Genomic DNA, 12,431 nt, shown 5'->3' with positions numbered 1-12,431 from the left:
TAGAAGCTAGGATGCCTAAATGGCGGGCCCCACCATGGAAGAAATGCTGACATGGAATCTACTTCTGTTTTCCTTTACCAACCAGTTCCCAAGTTAAGACTATTGCCGCTGCTATTCGATCCTTGTTTTGTCGAGAGAATGGCGGATCCGAGTGCTCGAGCAGGATTGAACCGGACGAGCAGCAGCGGCGAGAATCGTCTGAAGTACAACTTCGATGCTGGATTCTTATCCAACGCACGCCCGTCCGACACTCCGAACCTCGACGAAGAAGATTCCAACGATCCGTCGAGTCTTGATTCCGATAGCTGTGACTGGGAATGTCAGTCGACTCCGTTGGCTGATCTATCGGCCAGTCTGCGAGTCTTCTCTGATTCGATGCTTAGGATGGAGCTGGCGGGGATGGAGATGGTCAAGGCTATGGAAGCATCGCGATGTGAGGCGGAGAAGCGGAGGATGGAATCGGAGGCGGAGTTGACTCGTATGATGCTGCGAACTCAGTCCCAGATCGCTTCGTTTATTGCGGGAGACAATAGGAAGAGGAAGCGTGTGGAAGAAGACGAACAACCGAGGGACTCCTCTGTTAGGTACAGGTAAAGTCTTTAATACTATGCCTCTCTCGTTTTTGTTATGTAATAATCGACTCAGTTGTTCGTTTCGTTGGTCATTAATACAGGCAAGGAGCTTTGCTGCTGAGTCTGCTGCAGTGCAACTTGATCTTTTGAAGTTTTGGTAAAATTCTGCGGTTTTATTTTTGTATCAAATCAAAGTGCAGATGCAAATGAAGGTAAATCTTTTGAATCTTGACCTAATTACGTCCTTCTGATTAACTTATTCAATTTTAATTAAAATTTTGTTTAATTTAAACATAAACAAATATCCCAATAATACTTGAAGAATGATTGAATAGAATTTAAATCCTGTCCTAAAAGTAGCTCTCTTTTGGATTCAATCCTTTGTTATTCTCATTCTTAAATAAAATTTGGAATAGATAAATTGTCTAATCTCTTAGACAAGATATTTAATATTATTTGCTAAAATTCAAATTTAAAACTAAAAGATTAAATCACTTGTATATTTGTATTGCTATTCAATTATCTTGATCAAACATTAATTAAACTTTAATTAAAAATGATAAATATAGTTTTTACATTTTCTCAATAAATGATGAGAAAATACTCAGAATATGAACATGCTTAATTGGTATTTATAAACTCATTAACCGAATCTCAACAACTTAATTATTATAAACCCCACAAAAGCATTGCGGTTTTATATAATTAAATAACAATAGGAGATGATGAACTACTGACAATATAAGAGAAATCTAATCTATTATTTGAAATCTCATAATTGAAGATAAACTAATGAAATTGATAAAGATATTAATAAACCTAAATAGGATAGAATTAATAAAAGGAATAGAGATGATAATGTGAGATGGAGACATTTAGAGCGAAAGACAAAAAAGATCAAATCCAAGTCAACCAAGTGACTGGAGCTCCAAAGGACACAAAATATTATTATTGATTTTATCAATTTTTATATCCATTTTTTCTTTTGATATCAAATTAGTGAAAATCAAATGGCATAATCACTTTGTAATGAACTTTTATTTATCATCTTAACACCTAAATAACTCTAATAGTGATAATAAAAATTATTTTTCAAGTTTTTAAATTTTGATTTATATTTGAATAAACTCTTAATTTTAAAATAGTATTTGGCATTTTATGCTCACATGACTTAAGATCTAACAAACTAACATGATCATTGGACAATTGACGTACGTCATATGTTACATGTCACAATGACAAAAAATATCAATTCGTATTGAGTTCAACGACACTTAATTTTCTATTAAGATTAAGAGTTTATTTGGATACAAAATCAAAGATTAATGACTAATGTGAGTATGATAAAAAAAATTAAAAACTTAGTTAAAGAAATGGTTATTGTTTAAAAGCTTTATAAGATGCAAGTCTTTTTATATACGTTGGAAATTATTATAGTTAAAATTGATTAAATTATATAATTAGTTTTTACAATATTTCAAAATGATGGATCTAATTCCTAGACAATAATTTGTAAAATTCAATTATTATACTTTCAAAAATTGACAATTAACGGCATTCGAATTTTTGCAAAATAAATTTTATGTTTATGATGTCTTTGGATAGTTTAGGCCTTCTTTTCATTTGGTAATAATAAATTTCACATATTAATCTCATATTGGATAATTTCACGTTAATATTTATAAAATCTAATACTTGGTCATGTCATGTCAGCACTACCATTATATTATTCTTGAAATAATACATCAACATTGTCAAATCATTACATTAAATGTCATATCCACAAGACAATATTACATAAATACAACCTAATGTTATATTAGCATAAATAACAAAAAAATTTTAACTCAATTAAAGATTATGGATTGACATCATTAATTTTGGAAAATATAGGGACTAAATTTTTATGAATTGTTACATAAGGACTAAATTTACCACTTTGATAGACTATAAAAATTAATTATATAATTTAACCTAATAATTTAAAATAATAAGGAAAAAGTGTTTGCAGTTTGGTATGGGCTTTAATTCTATTGGGCCAATGGATTTAGAATTGACAGAGTTTGGGGCAATATAGTTTTAAACTTGGGTTTCTTTAATTAGATTCTGGGCTCAAGATTGCTCCATGAGCCTCGAATTTCATTTTTACGATTATAAATACATTTTTTTAAAAAAATTAGTAAGGCACATGCATGCAATATGGGCAATTTGATGTGGAGATAAATCTTATTTTATAAGATATACTGTCCTATTTGATCCTATAGTTTAAGTAAATATCTAATATGATTTTATATTAAAAATTTGTTTAACGATAGGCTGATGTAAGATAGCCCATGACCATCGCTTCTTTTCCTCAAAGGATTAACTCTTTAGTTACAAACTCATATTTTTTTTACTTTATTCATGTAAATTTTTAATTCATAATAAAAAATTAAAGTGACTTTTCTTTTTCATATTGCCTTTTTAAACCTATTACATGATTTTATGATTCAATTGACGAAACTATATAATTAAATATAATTTTTCGTTACGGACTCAATACTCACATGAATAAAATAAAAAAAATAAAGAATAAAACTAACAAAAAAAAGGGGGTAAAATAAGCAAAAACCGACAACTCTAATTGAACCTTAATTATAGTAGTATTTAACAGATCACAGCTAAAGTAAGACCTAAAGAGAAGTAATTTTCTGTTTAGACAAGCATTCAAGGCGAGGGGAACTCAAGGATAAACAAGAAAAACTATAAAAATCTGCATGTACGGGTTCTGGATTTAGGTTTAGGTTTCCCTACTCTAGGTAGAGGCTTTCTTTGATTCATGGCACTCTTTCTGTACTCCTCCATTGTTAGCTGCTTGTTCTCGAATAAGCTGTAAAAGCCACGAATGGATGTAAATAAGCATATAGAGCAACATGGTAATGGTAAAGAGGGAAACATATTGAGACTTGAGCCATGGAGAAGTATACATACCCGTGCCCGCTTTGCTTGTTGGCACATACTAAGGATGTCCCTTCCATACATGTATGGCACATCAAAGATGTCGGTTCCAGAGATAGATGGCAATGACGTTCTGCTTAGTCAAGAGTGAGAAGCAAGAGAAGTCTTAATCTAAATTCCAAATTTATTATGGTTGAAATAAGCAAAAGAAAGGGATGCATCCACATGTTTGCATAACATAATTTGAAGAATGAAGATAACAAAGTCAGACTTACACTCGAGCAACTTCACGTAACTCATTTAACTCAGATTCTGAAAGTTTCTTTGCATACTGAGCAACCATTTCCTATAACAATTTGCACATTAATCAGTTACTTTGTGAAACATAAAAAGAATAATGCAATGCAATCTCATTCATACAACAATAGACCAACCGCTTTGTCTGAGCTTATAATGCAGCTCAAATATCATAACAGGGATAAGCTTATGGCACACATTCTGTTCAAAAACTTTGAGAGGGAAGGGGGCTTGACATGTTAGAATTAACATTGCGTAATGCAGAGCATAGGTCAGGGTACAAAGTAGGCAAATAATAAAGGATAAAGATAGAAATGCAGGGAGACATCAACATCTACTGCCTGGAAATAGAAATTGCACATACCTCGTTAGCAGAAGGTGCTACTAGCACTAGAGCTCCAACAAAACCAGCTCCAGCTCCAATTGCACCAACTAAAACTATATAGCAAATAATAAGAATCCTTATAAGAAAATGCACCCAACATGACATAAGCACTCTATCTCTCATTCCTCTTGTTAGAAAGTTTCTAGGCAACCTGATCTAAGCATCAGCAAGAATGAGACCTTCAATAAACCACTGCTCAACCAGCACATAAATTAAAACAAAAAAAACAAACAAACAGCAATTATATGCACAAAGACAAAATCTTTCTTCAAATAGCAAAGTTAATGATGGCTTCTGGTTGTATATGCAGGTTAAGGGCTGGAACTTTTTGTTTTTCTTTTGTACCAGCTGGTTGGTGGATCTTTTATGCCTTGTACAGGTTGTAAGCTGGAATTCTCTGGGTTATTACCAGCTGGTTGGGATTTCATGTGTATAGGAGAGTGTTGATGTGTGATTTTGATGTCAGGGGATAGGCTTGGTTCGGTATAGCTACCATAGGAGTGAACTCTGTTCCTAATTACATATGAATTTTCAAAAAAATAAAAACAAAAATGGCAAAGTTAAGCCAAAGCAATTTCAAATCTTCAACTTTATACTTTCATAATGCAATCAGAACATTGTCTTTCGAATTAAGACAGAGAGAAGCTTACAGTACTCGCTACGATCTACTTCACGTAACGGAGCACGTGAAGGGATCAGGGTTTTCAGATAGGGGATCCTCCGCCATGACCGAGCAGTCCTTGCTAGTCGCTCCAAAACCGCCATTGAAGAGAAGCGTGACTTTCTCAGCATCTCTTCTCTCTTGTGTTTGTGTCAAAGCGTCGAGCTCAGCCTCTCTTCCCTGGTGTTTGTTTCAAAGCGTCGAGCGGAATGAAACAAAATATAAATAATGTAAGAGACTTAATTTCGATGAAATTCAAACTATATCCTTATTTTAATTTAATTTATATACAAATCTAAATATACATCATCAAATTTAATTTTAGAATTCAAATCAAATTATACTCCTATCTAATTTAATCCAAATCTATAGATACTTAATCAAATTTAAAAATTCAAATCAAATTATACTTTTATCTAATTTATATTCAAATTTAAATATTTTTAATCAAATTTAAGAGATTAAATCAAATTGTACTCTTAAATAATTTACATCCAAATCTAAGTATACATAATCAAATTTAAGAGTTCAAATTAAATTATACTCTTATCTAATTTACATCCAAATTTAAATATACATAATTAAATTTAATAATCCTGTATTTTATTTTCTGATTTAGCCTACTTGATTAAATTATTGAATCGTAAAATAATGAATATTCATACATGTATTCATATATTTATACTATTTAAACCCTTTCATATCTTTATAAAGTTGCTATTAATAAGCGAGTAGTAAAATATAATGATTCATTTAGATTATAGTTTTATTGAAAATAAAAATAAATAAATAAAATACACAAACTCATCAATTTTTAATTATAATTTCAAGCAGATAGATTAATTTTCAAAATAAATATTTTACTCCAAACTTGTGAATAACTTTAATACTTACATATGAAATATTTAAAATTTTTTTTTATGTTCGTCACTCTTTTCTTTCTTTCAATATTGAGATAAAGTTATACTTCTAATATTGAAGTATCATCAAATTAACAAAATTGATTAACAATTAAATTTATGTATCCATTGATTATATTCTTTTCGAGGGCAAGTGTTCATTAACTCACTTGAGATTATGATTAAAAATTAAATTTAGAGCCGCACAAAATTTGGACCAACACAATGTGTTAGCTTTTGGGTTCAAGGCAGCCCAACACGAACCTGTTTTATGTGCAAGATTCTTGAATTTTCATTCTATTTATCAATTTTATCCTGACTGTTAACACCGTTGAAGAGAAATGTTGATGTACATGAAACCTAGGAAATCTTCCGTTAGGTACAAGTAGTCTATTAATATTTTGCCTCTCTCGTTTTTGTTAGTAACAATGACCACTTGTGTCCTAACCACTATCTCAAGGAAAAATGTATTACAAAGATTAAATGCAGACTGTAAATGATTGCCATGTTTGTCTCTCTGTATATACTTTAATCAATTAGAACTCCAAAATCTAAATGAGGTCTATTCGTACGCAGATTTGAATTTTGGTTTCTCTGCTCTGCAACACTAAGTAGAGCCTTTCTGCGGTTCATGGCACTTTTGATGTATTCTTCCAAAGGAGGAAGAGACTGTTGTTCTTCATTTTTAGTTGCTTGTCCTCGAATTAGCTGTAAAATCCGTGAATGGAAAGTAAATAGGCATATAGGCAACATGGTAACGGTAAAGATCGAAACACATGGAGACTTGAGGGATGGAGAACTATACCTTCGATGCCCATGACCGCTCTGCTTGTTGGCATGCGTCACGGATGTCCCTCCCAGACATTCTGGATAGCCAAATGGCAATGCTCAGTAAAGAGTGAGAAGCAAGAAAGTCTTAAAGTAATTCCAAATTTATTATGGTAGGAATAGGCAAAGGAAAGGGATGCTGTAAAGTAGCAGAAAATAAGTTATGTTTGCAAAGCTTAGATATGAATGTCACAACAAAAGAAAAATAGAAAGTTTAAATGCTACTAATAGAAGACTTTTAGATAGAAACAAAATATATACAAGGAAAAAGAGAATCTTTTGCAACATATGTTCAGTCATTTTTGGGAGAATCCATCTACTCAAGCAGTGAAGATAACAAAGTTAGACTTACTCGTCTGTGACTCGAGCAAGTTCAATTAACTCAGATTCTGTAAGGTGCTTTGCATACTGAGCTGCTATTTCCCGACGGTTTTGCTCATCGGGTAGGCCAAAGCCAATCATTGCATCAAAACGACTGAGAACATAAACGGCGTGATTCAGAAACATTTCATCGGCTTAAGTTATAATTAGCCTCCGCATGAGAGACTGCATCTTCATACCTAATCAATGCAGGATCAAGATCTTGTTTTCTATTTGTTGCAGCAATGACAACCACTTTCTTATCCTGTTCAAATCCATCAATCTGTAAAAAGAATAATACATTTTCATTATGGCACCATAATAGCTTCGTTATTTAGGTGTCCAAAAAACTTACACATACAAGATAGTGGGTTGCAATAAAAATGGTTAATGCATAAGGCCTGTGTATGATGAAGGCAAAAGGATGATTCTTGGAATGCTTTCCATGGAGCATGATTAGTAATCGAATACAACGGATGAACAAAAAAAAAGCACAAATACTATAACATTAGGATTTCTACTCCACAATCATTTCTTCTGTGATGTTTAAGCATCATCTTGGATTCTGGCAATAGATTACTAATCCATACAGCATAACAGTTTGGCAGAGAGACAGAGTCAATTACTAGCAGGCTGCAATTGATATGCAGGAAATAGCCTGGGTTACTCACTTCATTAGCTTGCCTATTTCCTGCACATAAATAGTCATTCCCTACTAGCTATTGCTTTTGTTTTTTTGGGTAAAGGCCATTGCATGCAGGAAATAATAAGAAACAAAACTCCTAATACCTAAAATAACCAAGCGCTGATGTTTTTAACAGATTATTAAGAGGCTCATCTTCACTAGAAGTGGAAACCACCGGAAAATCCAGTTTCACCTGTCGTAATAGTACTGACAAAACTCGACGTGTAGCTTCATGAATTTCACCATCACGAGCAATGGCGAAAGCATCAACCTGTAACAGAGGCAGTCTTATCAACAATCTTATACAACTTTAATGCAAATTGACTTAAAGGTAAGAGTGAAGAGTATGGAAACCAGAGGCTCATAAATACACAGGAAGGAACTATGGATTAATCATTACTTGTTTCATTTACCTCATCTAAAAATACGATAGCACCATCTGGGAGCTGATTGGCAAGAGAGAACACTTGCCCCATCAAACGTTCACTTTCACCATAGTACTTTGACATGACAACCTCTAGTGGCACATAGAGCAATGGGACAGCCTGTAAAGCATGATCATTCTTCAGTTCATTACAGAAGCAAATAACACAATCTCCTAAAGAAACCATCATATTAATATGACTTATTCTATAAAGAATAAAGCAAATTATTATTCCAAGCAACATATATTATTTTAAAACTTTACTTAAGAATGTGTGTATGTTCATGGTGATTCCCATCAATGTTCCAGATAAAAAACTTGTTACTCACCGCCTGATTAGCAATAACACGAGCACAAGACGTCTTCCCTGTACCTGCAATATTTAAAATTTTGACATAAATGAATTAGTTGAAAATTGCATTTTCAAGAACATAAATCAATAATTCATTTTCGGTTGAAAGCAAACCTGGAGGTCCTTCAAAGAGCACAGCTCTAGGTCTATTTGACTCAAATTTACAACGAGTCCCACGAGCAATATCATCATATACTTCAGGGCTATTTAGAGCCAGTAAAATTGTATCTTCTATTTCTCTGAAACAATGAAAAGTTATATATACATATATCTTATATTTTTCTGAAACACCGTCGTTGCTTGCAAATCAAACAACTGTATGAGTTAAAAACCTATGTTTGACTGAAAACGAATCAACAAGGAATATAATAGTCACTCAGTTTTCTACATACCGTTTTTGTTGATCATATCCAGCAATATTGTCCCATGACATCTCACTGTATGAGGAATTCTGATGTGGCGCATCAAGTCCATAAATTCTTACCCCCATGGCCTCCAAGCTAGCAATTGATTTTTCTGCAGATGGCATCTGTGAAGAACCTTCCCTTGGTTTTCCTACCCGACTCTTACTTTGTCCCAACTTTCCACCAGCTAGTTGTAAGACAGATACCAAGGCATCAAGCTCACTGGGATTCAAACTTCCTTGCTTTAAAAACTCAATTTCCTATAACAATTTTGTACAGCTGATCAATCAGTTAATTTGTGAAACATAAAAAGAATAATGCAATGTCATTCATACTACAATGTTTTCAGAAACTATAAGAAATTAAGACCAACCGCTTTATCTGAACTTATAAGTGAATGGAAAATGAGGATGCATAAATCCCCTCCATCTCCATTCCTATCTACTGAATGCCCCTCATTTACTCCAGTTTCCTTCTGTTTCTGTAGTGGATTAAGTGTCAGCTGCCAAGCTACTGAACTGAAAGAACAAAAAGTTGGAAACATTAATAACATCACATAATTTTAATGTCAAAATAAGTGCAACAACAGGAGTTAAAACTAAAATAAAGTTCATCATTGACAACCTGTCCCATGCACGCAATAGTATATCCGAACCACCACCACGCTCTTCGACCTTCAGTCCAAGATTGGAAACTAGGTTTGCAATCAATTGTGCAACTTCACATGAAGGAGGAATCTGGAACTTGATTGTAACCTACAACAACTGCACTCCTATTAAAAATACTTGAGCTGGCCAGAAATAGCATAAATCCAGTTATACACATACTACCAATTTACAGATGAAAAAGAGTGACTTGATATAACAAAGAACACACTATAAATCATCCAAAAAAATTGAAAAAAAAAAACCTAGTTCATTCACATGATCCACTCTTTCTAACCCATCAATCATGGTAGGGTATCAAGAAAAAACAGAAATAAACTGAAACGAAATAAAACAACCTTTTGGCCCTTGATAGCAACAGTAAATCCTGGATAAGAACCATATTTCATTCCTTTATCTTTAAGCAACTGTTCAATTCGCTGCCGCTCTTTTTTGGCAGTTTCCTCAAGGTTGACATGACTTGCAGGAGTTTCTGATGGAAGAGGAGGTTTGGCAGCAACCTGCAAGAGGCTAGTTTCGTTTTAAAATCAATTCAAATAATGCAACTCAAATCCATCATAACAAGTAAAAGCTTATGGCACACATTCTGGCAAACACTTTAAGCATTAGAGAGAGGAAAGGTTGCTTGACATGTTAGAATTAATGTCGATTGAAGCACAGCATAGGTCAGTTGCTAATTTCAAAAACAACAATACAAAATAGACAAAAAATAAAAGATAAAAAATATAAATGCAGAGAGACATCAGCAACTACTCTCTGCCCAGAAATATTAATTGCACAAACCTCATCAGCTTCGGCATAAGCTGTTTCTAGCACTCCAGCTCCAAGCAAACCAGCTAAAACAGCTGGAAGCATAGAATATGACCCTGAAGAAGCAGCTGCCAACCTTAGCTGCTGGGTATCCAATATACATTTTAAGCATCCTGAAGAACCTGCATACGCCAACAGCCAATGATAAGAATCCTTAGAAGAAAATGCACCCTAACATGACATAAGCACTCTATTTCCCAATCCCTTTGCTACAAAGTTTCTAGGCAACCTGAAGTAAACATCAGCAAGAATCCCTAAACCTTCACTAGCAATAAACCACTGGTCCACCAGCATATATGCACAAAGACAAAATCTTTCTCCAAATAACAAATTTAAGCCAAATCACTCTCAAGTCTTCAACTTAATAATTTCACAAAGCAAGTCCGCACTGGAAAACGTCAAGAATCTTGATTATCCGGACTTTCGCATAACATTTCAAAAACCACGTTGATCATCATGTAACAGTCAAATTTTATGGAGTAAACTCCGCTTGACTAAATTGCAAACAGCCATATCTGATTCCTAATTTCCTCTCACCAAGCTTTTAAAACGTTTACTGATTACAGGAAACAAAAGAACAAACAAAGAGACACAAAGAGAAGCTTACGGTGGTAGAAAGCAGCAGGGAGGTCACGTGATGAAGCACGTGAAGCAGTTAGGATGTTGGGAGAGGCGATCTTCCGCCATGACCGAGCAGTCCGTGCTAGTCGCTCCAAAACCACCATCGGAGAGAAACACGTCTTTCTCAGCCTCCCTTCAATCTTGTGTTTGGTTCAGACTATCGAACGGGACGAAGCTGACAGTCTACCCTAAGTCGGTGGTTAATTGGAAAGGGCTTCTCAGATGGCGACGTTCAGTGTTGCCAACGTCTTCCGCAGTCAGTTTCTTGTTCAACGAGAAATCTATACTACCCGGTAATTCCTTTTAGAAAGAACAAAAAAACACTAAATGAATTCATTTTTCAACCAGTTAAAAAGAAAATCGATTGAAATTTTTTATTTTTACTGTAATTAAATAAGTTTTTAAATTTTGATTTATACTCAAATAAACTCTTAATCTTGAAAAAATTAATAGTAATCAGATTTAATTTCAATTGATATTTTTATATTTACACATATGATCTCATAAACTGATGTGACCACGTAGTAATTAATATAACTAAATACACTAACCTCATGTCATATACCACATATCATGTTTACCAAAAATATACTTTGATATTAGGTCTAAAGACAATTACCTTTAAGTTAAAATTTTTTATAATCAGACTTAATTGATATACAATCTTACAAATTGATGTGGTCACATGGTAATTGACATGACCAAATACACTGATAATATCAATTGTCTATGTCATATGATGTCATATGTCATATTTACATAAAATATGAATTGACATTAAGTCTAACCACAGTTAATTTTTTGTTGAAATTAAAAACTTATTTAAATACAAAATTAAATATTAATGACGCATTTGAATAAGATAAAGATTAAAGACCTGGATAAAGAAATTATCATAGATTAAGAGCTTTTCACTATGCAAGTAATTTTTATATTATCTAAAAACTATCATAGTTTGCCTGTTGTTGGTATGGCCTTTAAATTTATTGGGCCGGCGAGTTTAGAACTGACAGAGTTTGGGCCAACACAGTGTCAAACTTTGGGTTTAAAGATATAGTGTATCATTTGATCCTTTATTTTCAGAAAATATTTGATATATCCATTATAATGCTTTTCAATATATATATATTATGATATTTATATTATAAAAATGTTTAATGTAATATCTGAAATTACATTCCGTTTATCAATTTATCCCAAATCTTAACACCATTAAAGACAATTATTAATGTATCCATCATTTAATTAAAATTTGACACATACATTGATCGATCGATGTATTAAAATTTTCATTTCGTTTATCAATATATTTCAACTATTAAAAAGAATTGTCATAGGCTAATTGAAAATTGACATATATATATATTAATCAAGGTATTAAAAATAATCAAGTACATATTAAAATTTTTATTTCATTTATCAATCTATCCCAACCCAAACTTTAATATTGATAAAAATAACTGTTGATGTATCCGTCGATCAATTCAAAATTAACATATGCATCAATTGATGAATTAAAATGATCAAAGGA

General features: G+C 32.9%; 3 protein-coding genes across 6 annotated transcripts; 1 reads left to right on the top strand and 2 right to left on the bottom strand.

Annotated features, from left to right (window-relative positions):
• Positions 1-112: 112 nt before the first annotated feature.
• LOC110424273 (uncharacterized protein At4g22160) lies at positions 113-4,835 on the top strand. Of its 3 annotated transcripts, none has more exons than XR_002445891.1 (3): positions 113-584; positions 674-784; positions 4,502-4,835. XR_002445891.1 is itself a non-coding variant. In XM_089784902.1 (2 exons), the coding sequence occupies exons 1-2, from the start codon at positions 139-141 to the stop codon at positions 720-722; spliced, it is 495 nt and encodes a 164-aa protein (XP_089641028.1). In that variant the 5' UTR covers positions 113-138; the 3' UTR covers positions 723-3,026. The 3 variants fall into 3 exon arrangements, 1 of the variants encoding a protein (XP_089641028.1); XR_002445890.2 differs by having other exon boundaries at positions 113-590; positions 4,502-4,832; XM_089784902.1 differs by lacking the exon at positions 4,502-4,835 and having other exon boundaries at positions 674-3,026.
• Positions 3,173-5,036, bottom strand: LOC110424274 (uncharacterized). Its single transcript, XM_021438821.1, has 5 exons — positions 4,842-5,036; positions 4,171-4,244; positions 3,785-3,855; positions 3,543-3,642; positions 3,173-3,441 (listed from the first exon to the last, which is right to left on the bottom strand). The coding sequence occupies exons 1-5, from the start codon at positions 4,981-4,983 to the stop codon at positions 3,367-3,369; spliced, it is 462 nt and encodes a 153-aa protein (XP_021294496.1). The 5' UTR covers positions 4,984-5,036; the 3' UTR covers positions 3,173-3,366.
• Positions 5,037-6,032: 996 nt separating this feature from the next.
• On the bottom strand, positions 6,033-11,216 carry LOC110424153 (P-loop containing nucleoside triphosphate hydrolases superfamily protein). 2 transcript variants are annotated; one of them, XM_021438666.2, is made up of 14 exons: positions 10,887-11,213; positions 10,253-10,401; positions 9,808-9,969; positions 9,429-9,559; positions 9,178-9,322; positions 8,793-9,064; positions 8,515-8,639; positions 8,378-8,421; positions 8,038-8,169; positions 7,818-7,895; positions 7,140-7,222; positions 6,932-7,054; positions 6,557-6,617; positions 6,033-6,459 (listed from the first exon to the last, which is right to left on the bottom strand). In XM_021438666.2, the coding sequence occupies exons 1-14, from the start codon at positions 11,002-11,004 to the stop codon at positions 6,280-6,282; spliced, it is 1,803 nt and encodes a 600-aa protein (XP_021294341.1). In that variant the 5' UTR covers positions 11,005-11,213; the 3' UTR covers positions 6,033-6,279. The 2 variants fall into 2 exon arrangements, 1 of the variants encoding a protein (XP_021294341.1); XR_002445886.2 differs by lacking the exon at positions 6,033-6,459 and having other exon boundaries at positions 6,602-6,617; positions 7,729-7,895; positions 10,887-11,216.
• Between the last annotated feature and the right edge of the window lie 1,215 nt (positions 11,217-12,431).

Source organism: Theobroma umbraticum, unplaced genomic scaffold (genome assembly GCF_002168275.2).
Source record: "Theobroma umbraticum cultivar Fairchild unplaced genomic scaffold, ASM216827v3 scaffold_204.0, whole genome shotgun sequence".
In the NCBI taxonomy this organism is placed as follows: domain Eukaryota; kingdom Viridiplantae; phylum Streptophyta; class Magnoliopsida; order Malvales; family Malvaceae; genus Theobroma; species Theobroma umbraticum.
This window is presented reverse-complemented; position numbering and strand designations above follow the sequence as displayed.